Source organism: Pyrgilauda ruficollis, unplaced genomic scaffold (genome assembly GCF_017590135.1).
Source record: "Pyrgilauda ruficollis isolate IOZ18807 unplaced genomic scaffold, ASM1759013v1 scaffold9, whole genome shotgun sequence".
Classification (NCBI taxonomy): Eukaryota; Metazoa; Chordata; class Aves; order Passeriformes; family Passeridae; genus Pyrgilauda; species Pyrgilauda ruficollis.
The window spans coordinates 3,058,494-3,077,908 of NW_024531043.1; the positions used below are offsets into that span (position 1 = coordinate 3,058,494).

The following is a 19,415-nucleotide window of genomic DNA, read 5'->3' on the forward strand; positions in this document are numbered from 1 at the left end:
GCCCCCTGCGGGCGCCGGCGGGGCGGCGCAGCCCCCATGGAGCGGGTGAGCGAGGCCGCCGCCTGCGGCCCCTCGTCGGGCTGCTACACCTACCAGGTGAGCCGGCACAGCGCCGACGTGCTGCACAGCCTCAACCAGCAGCGCAAGAACGGCGGCCGCTTCTGCGACGTGCTCCTACGCGTGGGCGACGAGAGCTTCCCGGCGCACCGCGCCGTGCTGGCCGCTTGCAGCGAGTACTTCGAGTCGGTGTTCAGCGCGCAGCTCGGCGACGGGGCAGGTGGCGGCGGCGGCGGCGCGGAGGGGAGCGCGGCGGAGGCGGCGGCCGGCGGGGCTGCGGCGGCGACCGGCGGCGCCCCCGGGGGCGGGCGGGAGCTGGAGATGCACACCATCAGCTCCAAGGTGTTCGGAGACATCCTGGACTTCGCCTACACGTCGCGCATCGTGGTGCGGCTGGAGAGCTTCCCGGAGCTCATGACGGCCGCCAAATTCCTGCTGATGCGCTCTGTGATCGACATCTGCCAGGAGGTCATCAAGCAGTCCAACGTGCAGCTCCTCGTGCCCCCCGCACGCCCTGACATCATGCTGTTCCGTCCGGGTGCTGCTGACCTCGGCTTCCCTCTTGACATGACCAACGGTGCCACTTTGGCACCCAATGGCAATGGCATTGCTGGCATGCCTGAAGATGAGGCCGCGCGGGCTGCGCTCAGCGCTGCGCAGTCCTCCCTACCTGTCCTGCAGGGTGTGGACCGCCTGCCCATGGTGGCAGGACCTCTGTCCCCACCACTGCTGGCCTCACCCTTCCAGAATGTTGCTGCTAGTGCCCCCACTTTAAGCACCAAGAGGGGCAGAGGGCGTCCCCGTAAAGCCAATCTCTTGGACTCCATGATGTTTGGTAGCCCAGGGGGCCTACGAGAGGCTGGTATCCTGCCTTGTGGTCTCTGTGGGAAAGTATTCACAGATGCTAATCGTCTTCGGCAGCACGAGGCTCAACATGGGGTGACAAGCTTACAGCTGGGCTATATAGACATCCCACCCCCACGACTGGGTGAAAATGGTGTTCCTGGTCAGGATGACCCTGATGCACCTCGAAAAAGAAGCAGGACGAGGAAACAGGTGGCATGTGAGATCTGTGGCAAGATTTTTCGGGACGTGTACCACCTGAATCGGCACAAGCTGTCACACTCTGGCGAAAAGCCTTACTCTTGTCCGGTGTGTGGCTTGCGGTTCAAGCGAAAAGACAGGATGTCCTATCATGTTCGATCGCATGATGGCTCTGTGGGAAAGCCCTACATCTGCCAGAGCTGTGGAAAAGGCTTTTCCAGGTAAGAGAGTGCTGGTATGGACCATTGGCACAAACAGAGACCTAGGAAGCTGACTTTCTTATCCCTTGGAAATGTACTTAGAATAGTTTGACTTCCACTTCAGAATGTTTCAAGGAATGAGACTTCCATAATTTCCTCTGAGATGCTATTCTGCAGTCTCTTGGAAGGGTTTAAAAGTAATTAAGACATTGAACTGGGAGTCAGCTGGCTTCTGGCTAACATTCCCAGCTTTGTCCCAGAGTTGCTGTATGTGTGTCCTTGGGCAAGTCAGTTAGTCTCTGCCTCAAATGACTCTTCTGTGAAATGGGTATTGAAATAATTACCTGCCTCACAGAACTGTCTTGAGATCGCTGATGTAGGTAGCTTGAAGGTGCTGTTGAAGTGCAAAATAATAGATCTCAAGATTATTATTTTTCTCGTATCCATTTTAAATTTTCTTTTTCTTAACTTCCCTTCATTTCTCTTAGTTCGTAATGTTTTTTATCACCCAAATGTGAAGGAAGAGGTGAGATTTCAAAGGCTGCAGCATCAAGTGTCTTTTAATACATGATCTTTGTGTCCTTTGGGTTTACATCCTTCTGAAGGGGATCCTGTTTCTGCCCTGCAACATACGTAAGATCTGTGCATTTAATGTTGCTGATTTTTTGTTGTCGCTGTTTGTGGGAGCTAATATAATAAGTAGTTTGGTACACGTAGTTGTGTTAGTGGTATCTTGTAGTCTTGAGTTAATGAATTCGAAACTTTTTTGGAAGTTTGCCACTCGCTTTGAGTGTAGAAGTAGTGGGGGGGAGGGGGATGTACTCTGCTATTTCTGTACCAGCAGTCGGTTTTCTACAGCAGTTGATTTGCTCTGACGTGAGGGAAGGACTTGAGATCTGAAAACAAATCAAAAGGCCACCAGGCTGTGTAAATTGTGGCATTTTGCCCCTGCTCTCTTTTTGATAGAGGGACTTTATGTTATTGAAATAAATTATGAAAATGTAGCCCCCCCCTTTTTTCTTTTAAATTGCCAGTAATTAGGGATGCATCTTCATAAGGACTGCAGATTGAGTGATGGAAGGTCACAAAAATGAAAATTTCATCTGTGGCTAGAAGTGAAAGTACTTTTCTTATTATAGCACTACCCGGGATTGTGTGCCAAGTTTTATTGTTTTTACTGACACTTAAAGATTTCTGCTGTTGCTGTATGAAAGGTTTTTGTCATTAAGGGGAAGTGAGACATACACGTTGAGTTCTTATTTTCCTCAGTAAGTTAATGTGAACAGGTGGGAATGCTGTTATAAAAGTTAACAACAAAACCGTTTGCGTATCTGTAAAACCGAAGTATGAATGAAAACTAGGGACTCTTAAGTTTCAATGTTCACTCTTAGGAGCAGCCAAAGGAAGTTGGAAGCGTGATGGCTAATTTTAGTGTCCTTTCCTGTGTTCAGTAGCTCAGCACGTGAGGTTGCTGGGCTTGAGGTACCCAGAAGGACCCCAACCAGTCTGTCCGGTTACACCGCTCCAGCCCAGCGCTGGAGCATCGGGTTTAGGAGCCCCACTGCAAAGTCCAGCCTATTTTCTGTCTGCAGTGCGTGAATTCCATCCCGTGCCCTCTCATTGGTGCAGCTGGGAAGTTGGGGGAGGAGAGGGTGGAGAACTTGTTTCCAAGCAGTTTTGGTCTCATACAATGAAAAGCTTTCTTCCCACTAGGAGAAACTCCCACCAGGACAAGCTGCAGCTCTCCAGTCCTTTCTTCTTCCAAGTAGGCTTTGCTGGTTGTGAAGAATGGTCTAACTTTTTACAGTAAAAATTTGCTCTTCCATTGCACTTTCTAGTTGGAACGTTCAGAGCGCTTTATTTGTATGAATGCAGTCTCCCTACCAAGTTGTAAGTTAGGAGTATTTTTCATCTTGCAGGTGGAAAATGTGTCACAGCAACAGAGTTTAGATAGTCTTTTTGCAAGAGGTGCTTAAAGTTGGCTTTCTACATCTGTGTTTAGGACATAAACCAAAAGGGTGTGATTTTCAAATACTCAGCAAGTATGAATCAAAGTGCCCTGATTGTTAAGATCTAAATAGGATTTTGGATGGGGACTTGCAGGTTTGAAAATCATAACTTGAATTTCCTGTTTCCTCTGATCATTCAGTCATGATTTCTTCCTGAGAAAATGCTGCCTTTTTAGCAGGTTGCAGAGGGTGCATAACAAGGTAGAGTCCCAGTTGCTGGCAATCTGGTTCTTGGAAAGCTAAGTATCACTACAATTGTCACAGATACAGCACTGGGATTTTTTTTTTAATTTCTTTTTTTTTATGTTAAAATTGTAACTTTATTTTTAGTATTTGTTTTAAGTGTGCTTATGTGTATTTTCCTTTAAGGCCAGACCACTTGAATGGACACATCAAACAGGTGCATACCTCAGAGAGACCTCACAAGTGTCAGGTAGGAGCCGGAGGGGTTTAGACTGGTGTTGTGGGTAATCTTTGGCATTGCATTTATGTGTGCAGACAGTTTTGAAGTACCAGTAGAAATACCATGTATATGTGATTTGGGATGAATGTTTGTAAAGAACAGTGTTCCACAGTGACATCTGCTTTACATCCCTCCCATCCCCTCTCACATCATCTACAGCTTTGGTCCTCCTGCCTCTCCCCATTCTACCACGTGTTCTTCCCTACTGTGCTGTCCCAGTCTCACCCTGCATCTCTTACCCAGCTGCCTGGGCTTGGAGTTGATGTCACTGATGATTCCCTCCATTTTTTTAATTGCAGTTGTTGCCATCAGGAGGCTCCAATGCTGACTTCGTTTTTTCAGAATAACTTTAAAAAAATTAGTAAATTGTAGTTATCATGACTTGTCAAGATACTGTTTTTTAAAATTGCATAGCCTTCAGAACATTGCACTGAGCAAAATTGGAAGCTTTTTTTATGTCAGGGAGAATATGAATAATGACATCACAATATCCTTTGTTGTACAATGTCATAATGTTGTATATAGTTTTTATAGTTAATAAGGTTTGAAAGATCAAATGAAGGAAGACATTTTGTAATCCATTTATAGAAAGATTTAAAAGGTGCCTGGAAGTATCAATTAAAACAAAGTTGAGGATCGCTTCCACCATCACACATTGCCATCAGAGAGATGTTGGGCAAACTTTTAAAACAGTTGTTGGGCTAATAATCTCCATGCTTGGCTTCTGAAGAAAGATTTAATATTTATTTAAAGAAGATGAAGCAAGATTGTATTTTTTTTTCTTTTGAGGACAGTGAAGGTTAGAGGATTTTTTTCTTCTAAAATATTTAACCACATTTTATAAACCTATAAAATCCTACATGATTGCTGCCTCCTGATCTGCATTGTTGCATGTTTTGACACACCTATATTTCCTTCAAATTGTGAGAGTTTTGAAATATTTTCAACTTTTAAGAATCCTGAGAAGTTTTCCAGACATATGGAGCCATCTAAAGGTTTCTGTTGACATCCATATGATCTGTGAAAGCCCAGCACGTTTGAAAGTCAGGCTGTAGAGCTGTCACATTGATTTAACTGTGTCCTGCATAAAGCCTTAGATTGGCTCAAGTGTCTTGAGATGATTTATGGGTACACATTTATACAAACCAGAAAATTCCACTCATAGAAAGAATTCACAGTGTGGGGACAGCAAGAGGTCTGTGGATGAACTGATGATGAATGTTTACATCCCAAAATGAACAGACACTCATCAGTCTTCTGCTAGTTGATACCAAGATTACTGGATGAACACTGTTTACAGATAACATGGATTGCTACGAATTGTCCTTTGCCAGCTGATGACTGATAATTCTTTTATAATTTACCATTGATTGAAGAATATTAAATACCAACTCTTGGTGAATCAGAGGATACACTAAGAGCTCAGAAGTAAAGAAACATGGAAGCTAAGATGGCACACCCGAGCTCAACTCCATTTCCTTGCACACATGTATTTTGTGATAGCAGTTTCCAAGAACAGTCTTTCTTACTGTGTATCTAAAGTGCCATAATACTGTATACTGTTTATTTCAGTTAAAAGGTACAGGCTGTAGGCTACAATCATCAAGAGAGAGTTGAGATTGTCCTTCAGGCTTGGGTTGTTCTTGATTTTTGATTGCTTAGCCCTGAAGAGTTAATTTTTTGTGAATCTTAAGGAGCGGAAAATTTGTTAATGACCTTTTGTGTCTTTGCAGAAAATGCTTTGCAATATCCTATCAGATTTAGAAAGTCTTCTTGAATATGCACAGATCTGCTATACATTGTAGAAACCACAGAAGGGATGTAGTCACTGAAAACCTGTTTCAGATATAAAAACTGATTAATAAATTGATGACATTCTCCCTGTGACTATCTCATAATCAGTTATGCATCTGTTCCATTATGTGTATCTAACACAGGATCTGGCCACCAAGAAGGCAAATAGCTTAATATTGGCATGTTGTTTGCCCATTTTCCCTTCCCTTTTTCCATTGATTTTGTTTGGCAAATTAGCTCTTCCTGAGAGCAGCCTCAACAGCACTGAGCATCCTTTTTGAATCTGTTCAGTACCCGTTGAAAATTCCTGTTATTGTCATGCTTTGTTTATGTTTACTGGAAAAGAGAATTACTCTGTCAGTAAACAGCAGAGCACTCCAATCCTCTATTGTAATGGCATTTTTGGAATTTGTGCTCTGTTATGATTTAAACAAACTGACCATTTACCTGAGCTCTTAGGTATCTTTGCAAACTGGTGATATATAATGTTTTGTTGGTGTGGCATCACAGTACACTTTGGAGTACCAAAACAAAAGTGGGGAGATGTCAACCCAACTTCAGAAAAAATGAAAGTATGAGAAACAGGACAATTTTAAGGTGAAGATCCCTGCAACAGCAGTAGTTTTCAGTGCTCAGTTTGTAATCTTGCACTCATTCCCCTAAAATAATGGCTGTGCTTCACAGATCTTTCATAAGTATCCTAACTTCCAGCACCTCTAGCACCTGATGCCAAAGTCTTGACTCCAGCTTTTTCATTACTGTTAAGACAGACTCAGATAAGGGAGTATCTCCACAGAGCCAAAGCAGCTGAGAAATCAGATCCAAGAATTTGCTTTGGTGTCCAGGCAAATGGCACTCTGGATCCTTCCCTTGGATTGTTGCACTGGTGAATTGATACCTTTTTTCCCAGTCTGACAGTTGAGTGCTGGCTGTAGGACAAGGAGTGAGTCAGTTTTATGGCCAGAATGGGGCAGCTCATTTACTGACCCCACGGGATGGGCTGAAGCTCTTGGCTTTGGTGTGTCGATGTGTGAAAGTCAGGCTGCAGTTTGGGAGCAAACAGTGATCTGAAAATCTGTGGACATGAAAGAGCAAGGGGAGAAAACTGAAGTTTGCTCCTCTCAGAGACAAGTCAGGTTGTTCATCAGGCAAATTAAATAAAAAAGAAAAATGCTGGTTAAATTAAAGCACAACTTAATTGGCATCCCAAGTCCAGTGCGTATCCCATTGATTTCAATGCAGAATGAGTTTCTTCCTGTCCTAATTTCTCTTACTTCCTGCCTATTAGCAGGAAAATGGCAGCCACCATGGAATAAGCTCAGAGACATCCACATCCATAGAAAAGTTGAAACTTCAAGAGGTATTTCTTAAACAATGTTTTTTAAACTTTATATATTCTTTTTGATCTATTTATATACCTGTGCAATGTTTGATAGGAAAGCACTGGAGAGTTTTCTTCTATGATTAACAATTAATGACAAATACTTAGCACTCATTTAGCACTTCACATCTTTCATAAAATAAAACTTTTTTTTTCTCTATATCTTTTATAAATATTAACTATTTGAATATTAACTTTGGGATTTTCTTTAACCCTAGTCCTGTCTCCCATTGTTATGATTCAGCTAAACTGGTTCTTGCTTTCTCCACTGGACTTAATTATTGTTTTTAAGCTTTGTTGCAGATATATTTATTATATAGCTTATCCAAAGGTGAGCTTTACACAACTCAGCATCAACAGTGAGAAATCAAACACATAAATTATTATATTGCTTTTGCCTAAGCTATCAACTTGCTAAGTTCACTGTGGGATAGATTTGGTTTTACTTCTGGCATCGCTGTATTTATGTGATTTGTCTTTGGTCTGCTTCTCATTGGCTAAAGCACTCCCAATGCTTGGGTATGGACCTTCCTGTGGCTCCATAGCTTTAGAGTTATTGATGATGGATCTCTTGGCTGCCATTGTTGATAGTCTAGTCATGTATCTTTAGTTGATGCCCAGCAGATTGATTAGTATCAGTGCTGCAGTCCTGCCTTGAGTGCTTACCTCTAAGAACGCTTTAGTAAGTGAAAGCTGCACCTATTTTGCTCAGTGCTGTGTACTGAGATTACAAATGAAGAGAAATCTTTCATGTTCAAGAATTTGCCTCTTAAACCTCAATACTTGTAATTTATAAATCTTTGTCTGGTGGGCCTGGTTAAACTGTGTATGTCACAGAAATCCAGATAATTTTACTGTTGCCTTTTCAATTTCATTAAGTCCTGATCCTCTGGGGTGTTAAGTCTTGTACTTGCTGCAGAGCAGCCTCAGCTCCATGAGAGTTTTCCACACTTATCATCTCACAGGATCGAATGAGTGTAAAGCCTGTTGAAATTGATAGGTGCTTTTCAGCTGCCTTCAATGGTTTTTGGATTAAGCTCTTGATTAACTGAATTTTATGTAATTACATTATCCTCTTCTGTATTATCAGTTCCACTTACTTGAATTATAATTTTGGAATTTTACTAAGATTGTTACTTTAACAAGTCTTCTCTCTGTTAAACGGTGGTTTAACTACACACTGATATTTAAAAATACAGCTTATACCCAGTTCCCAAGACAGTGAATGGCCTCATGTTATTTCTTTGGCAGTTCTGGTTATATCTCTTAAAACTGTGATATTTTATATGAAGTTGGTATAAACAAAACACTGTTCACTCTTGAATGTCACTGCTCTGGCTTGGTCTGGTCATTCTGATGTGTGTTTGCTTTTGTTTCTCCTCTTGCACTTGTGAAATGGTTTAGACTATAACTAATCCCTTGTGCAGCATATTGCTGGTGATTTATTTCCCTTCACACATTAGAGACAGAGCAAGCCTTTCAGAACTGGCAGGCCACTAGAACAGGCTGTGGGCACAGCCTGCCTGCCTGCCCATTGCTGGGGTTATAAAAATGGGAGGGAGCCTTCACTTATCCTATGGATTTCAGCTGGAAAGGCAAATAGAATCAATATTATCTTATGCCAAATCAAGCTTGTTTTGTGGCAGTAAGTGGAATATGATACCTTGACCAGGGGTAAGTTAAAGCAGATTACAATGTCATGCAGTTATTTTGATATCTGCTCAGTTTTGAGGCTTCACTTCTATGGTTTGTCTGCACTGCTGCTGTGGGATACCAGGACGACTCTTCTACTGTCTCTCGTCATATTGTCATCCCAGATAATTCTGTGATCCTTTGTTTGTATGTCTTCACACTCCAAAAGAATTCTGTGTACTGTAGTTAGATTTATCTCATCAAAGAGTAGAATTTAGGCAAATGACAAAGAGGACATTTGAGTGGTTTAGAGTGATTGTAATGGCTCAGTGAAATGGCAGAACTTATTGTAAACAGAGCAAAGTGGTTTCTGCTATTTCTTCTGTTAAATATTACTTAAAATTTTAGTATCTTCATCCTCAGAAAGGAGCTAAAACCTTACAAGTCTAACTTGGTGTAAGTTTTACTGTCTGTAGTGTGTCAGAGCTGTTTTCTTGCTGCTTTAATTCTTTTGAGTAGTAACATTATGTCTTGTGCAATGAGTTGGTTTGCTGAATTTTTTATCTGGGGGAAAATGGCTTCTGCATCATGTCATTTTTTGTGTTTGCACAGTATCTAAGGTATTTACTCTAAGGAATACTAAATATATTCAACAATGTCAGTGCTGTTAGCAGAGCTGATGAGTCACATGGTTCTCATTATACCTGCAGACTTGTAATGCTTCCTTTGCCACTCGTGACCGGCTGCGCTCACACCTGGCCTGTCACGAAGACAAAGTCCCGTGCCAGGTGTGTGGGAAGTACTTGAGAGCAGCATATATGGCAGATCACTTGAAGAAGCATAGTGAAGGACCAAGCAATTTCTGCACTATCTGTAACCGAGGTAATGAAGAAACTATTTTTTTATTCCACTGGGAGGGGGCAGCCCTCGAGGGAAGCTGTAAGGCTGCGTGACTCTCTGCAACAGGAGGAGGTTGTACCCTATTTGTGTACATACTCTGCTTTTTCTACTGAATACTTAACCCTGAAACTGATGGAGTACAGCTCTGGCCTTTTCACATGGCAGATAGTTCCCAAAGAAACAGTTTAAATCTGAAGCAAATTTTATTTGCTAAATAGCCAGATCCCTATACAATAATCATGATAAGTTGCCTTGCTGCTGTTCAACATACATTTTTTTTTCTATACCTGATTAGACTTGAGCCCTTGCAGTCAGTTTGGAAGAAGAATGTTTTTGTATCTTTGAAATGCACATCAAGTTGAGAATCATACACTAAGCTTAAATCTACATTGTGTTACTAAGTTTTACTTAACCTCCTGGTGCAATAGAGTCAAGCTGCTTCTCCCTCTTAATTGCTTTGTACTAGTATACATTTCTAAAACATACTTTGTAAAGAGCACTAGAAATGTGGTTTTACCTTTATTTGTACAAATGCAGCTTTTCACAGTTGGAAGGGACCCATAAAGATCACCAGGTCCAATTCCATGCTCCATGCAGCACTATGTAAAACTAAGCCACATGACTAAGCTTGTGAAGCTTTTCCATCTCTTTGTGGTACTCTTCAGTTGGAGAGAGTTGGAAATTTAGGCTTTGTAGGATGTAAGGCAAGCTGGAAAAATTATTTTGACTTACTGGTGTCTTTTTTTGAGGGATTAATTCACAACTTGAAAATGCCTTTTTGGCTCACACATGTATACATAGCTAGTAGGTGTTAGAAGAGATTGCTGCTGTGTTTTGGGATTTTGTTTTTTCTCATGGGTCTTTTTTCCTGACATGTTCTTTTTTCTAGTTTAAGAGAGGTGAAATCTTTTGAGAAAATAAAGCTCTTCTGTGTTTAATGTGCAGACTGTACAGGGAGCTTATAGAGTTGATGAGTAATGAGACATTAAATTGCAAGGGAAATGTTTCCTAGTTGAACAGTCTGTAAATCCTGAAAGTGATGTTATCACTGTGAATGGAAAAGGCATCTGGGTTGAAAATCTTCACGTTTTGAAGCTCCAGGTAGATGGTGTGAAATGAAGCTTGCCCTCCTTTTCAGCTGAAGGCGTGGCTTCTGAAAAACAGCTTAAGCTTATCCCGATTCTTTTTGTGGCAACAACATGGAAGATATTGTTTGAGATCCAGGTGCTGTCCTGCTCTCCTTCCGTTGAACATAGTGCCAAACAGAAACTCAGATGGGTTGGGAGGAATTGTCTTGTTTCCACGATTTGTAAGCTTGAATTTCAACTTGACTACCACTGGATGTCACTGCAGCTCTTTGGAAATGGAGCCAGTGTGACAAAGACAGACCCGGCATTCAAACAATAAAATGACTAAGTGGTTTATTCACATTTTACAAGTCTAAATGTACAGTGGGAATTTAAATAAAATATATATTTCTCTGTAGAAGGATAGGGAACCTGTTGTACAGCAAACTTTAAGCAACTACTTTCTTCTTACAGTTTGTGTATTTCATGGGGGTTGTCAGAATTGTCTGCTGTGAATTTCAGTTTGCATCAGGATTTTAAAAATGTAATCATGAATAATAAATAATGTTAAATTTCATAGGAAGTGTGAAAATTCATAGGAAGGGTAAGCTACAGACTGGATTTGTCAAACAATTGTGTTGTAAACTCATTTTTTATGCTCTAAGTTTTGATTATAGATTTATTATCAATGACAGCAGAATTTTTAGTCCCGGGTCTTCTAGAATCAAAGTATAATGTTCATTGTTTTAAATAATTATTTTTTAAACTGTAGAGCCTGGCAAGATGAAGTCTAATGGAAAATTTCTGGATTAGAAATATCTATTTGATAGGCATTGGTGCAGTCAGAAGCCACACACAGTAACCTGATCACAGCTGTGCTATGGCTGAGGTGTTTGTGCAAAGAGAGTTTGTTTATTCTTCCCTTGGCTAATGTGCTGATGTATTTTTTAACTGAAACATAGCTGGTTCTGGATATAGTAATTGTCAGCCTCTGGATATAGTAATTGTCAAGCAAGAATACTCTACAAGCTCAAGCTGCTTGTGGAGAGAATTTTGGATGTTGGCCACTTAAAAAAAAAAAAAAGTGGATGAAAATGTGACATTCCTGGTGTTAATGACAGACTTAGACTCCCTCAGTTTATCCCACTGGACTGAAGGCTTTTCTGTGGAACTTAATGAAGTGTCTCATCTTGTTTTAAAGGTTTAATGGCTTTAGGAGATAGGGGTGGAACTCGGTACCTGGCAGAAAGCAGTAGCCAGTAGTTTGTCATGTGGTTCATTTGTTTATCATACTTATTTCTTTTACAATGTGGCAGTATAATTTTAAAAAACTACCAGCTGTGATTTGATGTTTTTTCCAGGTTGTTTTCTTACTCGAAGTCTTTATGAGTAACCATGGAAGTAATTAAATCTTGTTAAATCAGGGAAACAGTGAAGTGGCTCTCGGGGGGTTTGTGTTGTTTCTTTTTTTCTTTTTTTTTTCCCTGGGATTTTGGGTTTTTTTTGTTTGGGTTTTTTTTTTTTTTCTTTTTTGGTTTGGTAATTTGTTGTTGTGGGTTTTTTTTCTTAAAGAATTTGTCGAAAATGTGCTTAAAAAAACTAATCCTCAAGCCTCACATTTTTAGAGAAATTCTCTTTAATCAGTTTAAATAAAGAAGATATGCTCCTGTCGCATTGTTACACAATCTGTTACCATCCTTAGCAACTTTATTTGCTTGTGTGGGCTTTTTCAAAGTATTCAAGAGATTAATGACTTTGGTACTTAGTAATGACACCTGCAACTCAGAAGTTTGGGGTTGTGTTTCAAAAACATGCACATTGTTTGTTTCACAGAATCAAATTAGTTAGGAAAAGGGTAAATATTCAAATCACAAATGAGAATTTCCCCCCTGCCCCCCCACTGCTGAGTTCTTGTATATTTAATGGGGGACAGAGTCCAGTAAATAAAGACACATTCTCCTCATGTTCCAGCTAAATCCAAATTAAAAATTTTGAACAAGGAGCATCCTGCAATTATTGCTGTAGTTTATCTCCTTATAGATACTACCTAAGAGATCAAGGGGCAGGTCCCATTTATATAAAGGAGTTCATTTCCTCTCTATACATGTTTTTAATATTGGTTCTTCTGGTATGAAGAAATAACCTGTCTTGCAAAGTGGAGAGATGTGTATGAGTAAAGCAATAAATACATTCCTGCTCTGAAAAACACTGCCACTTTATCCTCTGGATTAGTGTGACTTTGCTCTGAAAGAGACTTTTAAGAGTGAAGAATTATGGTCTATAAACCCCCATCTTCCTAGGCATTCATAATTAAAGTCTGGTGGAGATGAAAAGGCCAGTGCTAAGTGCTTCAGGAAAAAATCAGGATGAAAACGCCCCCGAAAAAGTCTCCTTTAAACAGCTTCCCATGAAGCAGTTGGTATTCTTATGGTTTTGATGGAAGTTGATGACTCACATGTTCATCTGCCAAGTGCATAAAGGGGAGCTAACACACTTTGCAGCAGTTTTCATTCTATAAAACAATGTACTCTGCAAATAGAACTGCAGAGTTCAGTAAAAATCCTGTGTGCAGAGATTACAAGTTCAGATTTTCCTGTGTCAGTTGTGGTGTAGAAAAACACTGAATACCTGCATGTAGTCCTTTTTTAATGGTTGGCAGTGAGATTTTAATGCATTGCTGCATCAAAGAGGTTTATCTCAGCATGCATGTGGTTATTGGCCACATGTGTGAAATAAGGAAAGTACCTCATCGGTGGAAGTGTCACCATTATATCTGTACACTGTGCCCTTTTCTCTACCAGTCAAAGACTGGTTCTCTCAGGTCTACAGTGAATTTTTGGTATTTGTAAGAATACATTCTCTTGCTGCCCAGTGAGATTTTCAATGCAGCGTTTTGTGTCTGAGGGTAGGTCTTGCATTATTTCGGATGATAATATCTTTACATTAATTCCATGAATGACTTGGCCTTGGTGATTCTGCTCCATTGTATTTTGAGAGTCATATGTTCTTGGTTTCTCCAGTTGTGATGTATCTACTTTCTGTACTTTTATCTTCGGCTCAGGGGTCCACAGTAACTACCTCTTGTTCATTCTCAGCAGCCTGCCCCTTTTCCCTTCAGCAGGTTGCTGTGGAGTTCTTGCTTTGCAGGTCCTGTATATATAATTCTTAATAACCTCTGGATAATAGTCAGGGTAGAGGGATATTCTTTGTGCTAGGCACAGGGAAATCTAGTGTAAAGCCACATTCATTATTAAATTCAGCACCTGAAACTAACAGCTGCAGTCAGAAAATCCACCCCAGAGAGGTGTGTAGTGTTTGGTTTGCAGCGTTCCTAATATATTATTATATATCACCAAATGTAAATGCAGTTATATCACTATAAAAATGGCTTTATGGTAGAATACCTACTCATATTTTAAGGAAATTATTGTTATGAAAGTTCTCTTGCAAGGACTTGTGCTGTAAATGCTATATTGGTTTAAAGGAATCTAGGGCTTGGGTTTTCTCTCTCCAGAAAGGGAACCTGCAGCTCTGGGTCTGTGATGCTGAACCTCGTGTTATGTTCTTAGTTGTTAGTGGAAAATGTTTCTAACATGAAAGTGCCACAATACTCTGTTCAAAGTATAACAGAAAATTAAGCTGGTTGGTGGTGGCAGCTTTACCTCTGTAGGAACTCTTTAAAACTGTCCTCCTCGTGCCTCGTATATGGTCCAAATGTAACTGCAAATCTTACTGAGGTTGAATTGAAAAACTTTCCAAAGTGTATGTGAGATACTTCATTGCATTAAAGAAAAACTACATGAGACTTAAAGAAACATTTTAAAAAGCACATGCACAAATGTAAAAAAATTGGTTTGTTCAGAAATCAATTGTTTGATATATATGTTTTTATTTTCAGTTTGGCGCTTATAGATCAGAGCTAATAAAAATAATGAAATTTCTTTTTAGTCTTTTTGTTAACTGTAGACAAAATATGAGTTCTAGTATATTTTTTTAAACTCAGGGTGAGCTGACTGCAGGAAATGTTTTTCAAAAATTACTATTGAGCAAAAGTGTATACCTTAAAAAGTCAGTAGTTTCAGCTTTCTGCCTTCTAGAAGTCACTGTAAGTGCTATAGAAACCTAAGGGAAAAGCACACTAAACCAACAAGGGTTGTTACTAAATAGCATTCCTTCAGATCTTAACAGCACAAAATCAACTAATTGGAACTATCTTCCAATGTATTATCAGATGAAAAAAATATTTTTAATTAAAATAAATGAAAAAGCAGAAAAATGGTGAAGAGACATGGGTGCCTTTTTGTATGATGTCTCTTCTGCCTTTTTTTCCAGAAAATTTCATGTCACCTGCTAGGTTTGCTTAGACAGAATTTGTTTTTAAGGAGGCTGTTCTCTCTTTGTGACTAACAAAAAGCAAGCTGAGTCTGATGAAAAGTGTGCATTGCTTTACTGCCTGAGGATGACAGGACTCCTACGTGAGCACGTCAGAGGGAACTGGTGGAGCAGCAGCTTTAAAATAGGGAGCAGGAGCAAGAGAAAGATTAAAGGAACAGGGAAGGCAGATGTGTGTCTTTGCTGGTGGCAGGATCTCATCTCCTTTTATCTTGTTTAGGTTTCTCCTCTGCCTCCTACTTAAAGGTCCATGTTAAAACCCACCACGGTGTTCCCCTTCCCCAGGTCTCCAGGCACCAGGAGTCCATCCCGAATGGGGGAGCAGCGTTCCACTGCGTCAGGACCTATGGCATCAAAGGCAAGAGACTCGCTGCTCTGCACCTTGCTGCTCTGTGCAGAACTTTGTGTTGTGGGGTGTTGGGCTGGGCACGAGAAAGGGGAGGGAGCAAGGACAGGGAAATACTGGAGAGAAGCTTAGGGAGATGCAGAGAAATTCCATAGCATCACGTAGGATGCAATACCTGTCATTGGATAGCTGATTTAACAAGTCTAGGGGAAGGAAATGGACACAGAAGAGTATGTAAAGCTTTGGCAGCTTCTTCAATTTGGAAGATTGAAAAAGCTGTTAGTTCATCTTGACCCTCTTCCTTGGAGCAGCCAGCATCTGAATTTGCCTGAGGGCAAATTTGTTAGTCCCACTCCACTTGAATCTCGCGTCAGTCAAACCCTGTTTCTGGTTTTGCTAGGAGCCATACTGAACATGCAGCCAGCTGTCTGTAGCTAAACTTACACTTCTAAATGCAGTTGTTGGGGAGAAGAGGTGAAGGGGGATAATGGTACTGGTGCTTTCTTGTTTTGGCATTCATTTAACTTGGTGGGGGGGAATAAAAGGATGTTATTGTAAGCATAGCTGAGGAGTACTTAACTTCTGAATAAGTAAAGCAGTATGTTTACCTGTGTAGAATAGTTTTTTGCTTCTTGGTTTGAGCTGTCAGTATTCCTGGTGAAAGTGAAACATCAGAAAATTCTTCAAAGCCATGGTTGTCCTGGTTTTTTTCTTGCCCAGGAGAACACAGCGGGCTGGGTTAAACAAACACTATGCCAGCAGAAAGCTCGAGTTGTGTAATTTTTTTCTGTTGAAGTCTTGATAGGGTTACTACAGAAGCCCTTTAGTTTTGGGTGGTGTGCTGACTTAACAAGAGGTTTATTCCAGCTCAGTGGTGTATTGATTTCATGCATATCCTGTTAGGTTTGTAATGCTGAGTCCAGAGCAAATCTGTCTTTTGGGTTGTGCCAAGTGGTTCTTTGGTCTCTTAGAGTTAATAGTAGGTACAGCCTGTTTGTATTCAGAGACTCCTTTAGTGAGCACGTCTGGGTTTCTCACGCTCATTCACATGCACTGAGCAAAAAAGTGTGGACAGACTTCCTTGGCATAATGCCAGAGGAGAATGGGGAAGACTCCAAACATACCAATGGCTTTGCCAGGAAATATATTCAAATAACTTAAATAACATCCCTAACCTCTCTGCTATTTCACACTGCAGTATTCAAATATAGAGCAATTTTAGGTTGTGAAGTTAACTTCTAAGGGTGTTGCACTTGTGAAAAAGAGTTCCTTGAGACTAAATGGAATTGCACTTACTAAATTGCAGTAGCTCACTGCTGTTTTGCTGAGTGTTTCCAGGTTTCTTCACATCTTGCTGCAGCCTGTTGTACTTCTTGAAGTTTCTAGGCTCTCCCCCAAAGTATCAACAGCATTTCAGAAGTGTGCAAGTGAACTATACAGTTGAAAACTCATCATTAGGTCTATCCTTTTGTAGTGTGTGAGGTGTAAACATTGTGAGACATCCTTGGGATTGAAGAAGTGTTATATGAACTAGGGACCCGTTATGGTTTCATTCAGTACCATGGCAAATCCCTAATGAAACCCCAGCTGTTGCTCTGATAGCAGCCTGGTGGTTTGGAAAGGGGACCTATGCTCAAGGGCTTTAGGATATGAGGGACTGGATGTTAAGTGTGTATTGTTCTGTTGTGACAGGCATTAATGTGATCAGGTGGTAACCAATTAATTTATTTTAATGCATGTTAAATATCTTCCTTTAGGAGCCAAGATTCTGAAAACTTCTCTCTTTTCTTTTTCCCGTAGAAGGCCAGAAATGTTCACATTCGGACCCGATTGAGAGTTCTGATTCGTATGGAGACCTCTCTGACACCAGTGACCTCAAGACTCCTGAGAAACAGAGCACCAATGGGTCCTTCTCCTGTGACCTGGCAGTCAGCAAAAACAAAATGGAGATGGAAGGAGAGAAGAAGTACCCGTGCCCCGAATGCGGCAGCTTTTTCAGATCAAAGTCTTATCTGAACAAACACATACAGAAAGTGCACGTCAGGGCCCTTGGTGGCCCACTGGGGGACCTGGGTCCTGCTCTGGGATCCCCCTTCTCACCCCAACAGAACATGTCTCTTCTGGAGTCGTTTGGGTTTCAGATCGTCCAGTCAGCATTTGCATCATCCCTAGTGGATCCAGAGGTCGACCAGCAACCAATGGGGCCAGAGGGGAAATGAGATCAGTTGGATCTTAACAAAGCAATGCAGCAGTCTGGCTATAATGATAAGATGCTGTGAATGAAAGAGGAAATAATGAAATTTGGTTCTATAGCTGAGAATTTTTTTACTCATTTTAGCTTCCTTCTTTGTCTCATGCCCTACCCCACCTTTAAACCTTCACTGGGGAGAGGGAGAAAATGCTTCTTTAGCTGATAAATTACAGAAGATGGTGGCCTTGAATAGGAGACATGACCCAAAACAAATGGAGCTTTAGAGGCTGCTGGTGGTGTTTTCTTTGTGTTCTTTGAGAGTAATCAAAAGTTACCAGCACTGGTCTGAGAATGAGACAGTCTTAGTGATCGAGGCACCTGGGGAGCTGCAGCTACAGGGAGCTGTGATTTTGTTCTCTCTCTATTCCCCTGCCCTCCCTAAACTCCCCCAGAAAAACAGTAAGTTTAAAAAACAGACCCATTATTGAATATAACATTAAGTAAAATGCCCCATGGTTCCTAGCAGGTTACAATGCAGTTATCCTTTTAAAACCAGAAACATTTAAAGAAGGTGAGAGAATTTGATCCTCTTCTGCCTTTGTGAGGCTGTGAGTGCTGCAGCAGGACTGAACTGCTGAGAAAAATCACCTTTCAGAACAGGTTGTTTTTATTACTTTTGACCATTAAACTTGCTGTCAGGTTTTTAATTCTTTATTATTATTATTTTAGGACCTGTTGTAGTGAATTGCTACTGAAAAGCCAGTCTAAGGCGATACACAGAGCACTCGTAAAGCAGCAGTCACATTAGGGTTAGTATGATATTTTTTTTAGATGTACCATAATTAATAACTTGGCTAGTTGGTTGTTTTAAGTCTATGAAAGAAATAGTTTTTATGAAAATAAAAAAAAGAAAAAAAAAAGAAAAGGAAGGAAAAATACCATTACAGTCTGGTTGACTGGTGCTCATTTTTCATGTGGGGACCTAGGGGATGGACACGATCAGCTATCGGGTTAACACTATGTACCACTGACTTGTTTAGTGTGAATAAACCCAGGGGTTCACAGAGTGATTTTGGTTTAATTGGATTGGACTCTATTAAAGAAGTTAGTATGTTACTTTGCATCCCCTCGTTTTGTCTGGTTTTTGAGCAGTTTAGCCACCTGTCGAAAAGGTGTGCAAATGAGAGCCAGTAAATAATATGTGAATCCCCCTCTGCACTGTGCTGTATTCTCAGTGAGCTGGGCTTTTTGGCCAGTCGTGCTCTCCTGATCTGTCTCTAGTCAGGTTTGCAAAAGCCACTGTAAATCCTTTCTTTTCCAAATGAGGTGGGAATTGCAAACAGCATATCTTTGAAAAATAATTTATTACAAAATGCAAAGAAGCTGCACTCCATGCTGTTGGACATTCCATTTAATCTGAAAATACCACTTGTGCAGAAATAATGTCCTTTCTTGACCCTCCCTTTCCTTCCATGTAACTAGTCACGGTTTTATGTACCAAACCCAGGTATAAATGTTGTTTAACACAGGGTTCGGAGTTAGGAATATTCTGAGTTTTAATTATGGTTCTGCTGTTGATGCTCAAAGTCACATAAAACAGTTTCCTGAATTTATTCCTTTATTTTCTATCTGTAAAGAATCTTCTCTACATCACAATTGTTGAGAGAGTTATTGAGCAAAGGTTTAAGTAGTGATTTGGTAAGCTGCTTTGTGTATTGAATGTTTCTAAAATGGCCAGTCTGAAGAGCCCATGTCCTGCACCAAACTTGCATCCCATAAACACTATCTATCTCCATGATTAGTACAGTGCTGGAGCAGGACAGACCCTTTGGACCAGGTTCTCATTTGCTGCAGGAGATCTGTCTGTGTAAACATGCACAGAGACACAAAGTGTTCTTGTACCACAGCCTGCATTGCCCAGGTGCTTCTAATCCAAACC

General features: G+C 40.8%; 1 protein-coding gene across 3 annotated transcripts; it reads left to right on the top strand.

Moving 5' to 3' along the window:
• The first annotated feature begins 36 nt into the window (after nt 1–36).
• PATZ1 (POZ/BTB and AT hook containing zinc finger 1) lies at nt 37–18,589 on the top strand. Of its 3 annotated transcripts, XM_041488717.1 has the most exons (6): nt 37–1,322; nt 3,680–3,743; nt 6,856–6,927; nt 9,291–9,462; nt 15,160–15,297; nt 17,086–18,589. In XM_041488717.1, the coding sequence occupies exons 1-6, from the start codon at nt 37–39 to the stop codon at nt 17,502–17,504; spliced, it is 2,151 nt and encodes a 716-aa protein (XP_041344651.1). In that variant the 3' UTR covers nt 17,505–18,589. The 3 variants fall into 3 exon arrangements, with proteins under 3 accessions (XP_041344651.1, XP_041344652.1, XP_041344653.1); XM_041488718.1 differs by lacking the exon at nt 6,856–6,927; XM_041488719.1 differs by lacking the exons at nt 6,856–6,927; nt 15,160–15,297.
• The last annotated feature ends 826 nt before the right edge of the window (nt 18,590–19,415 follow it).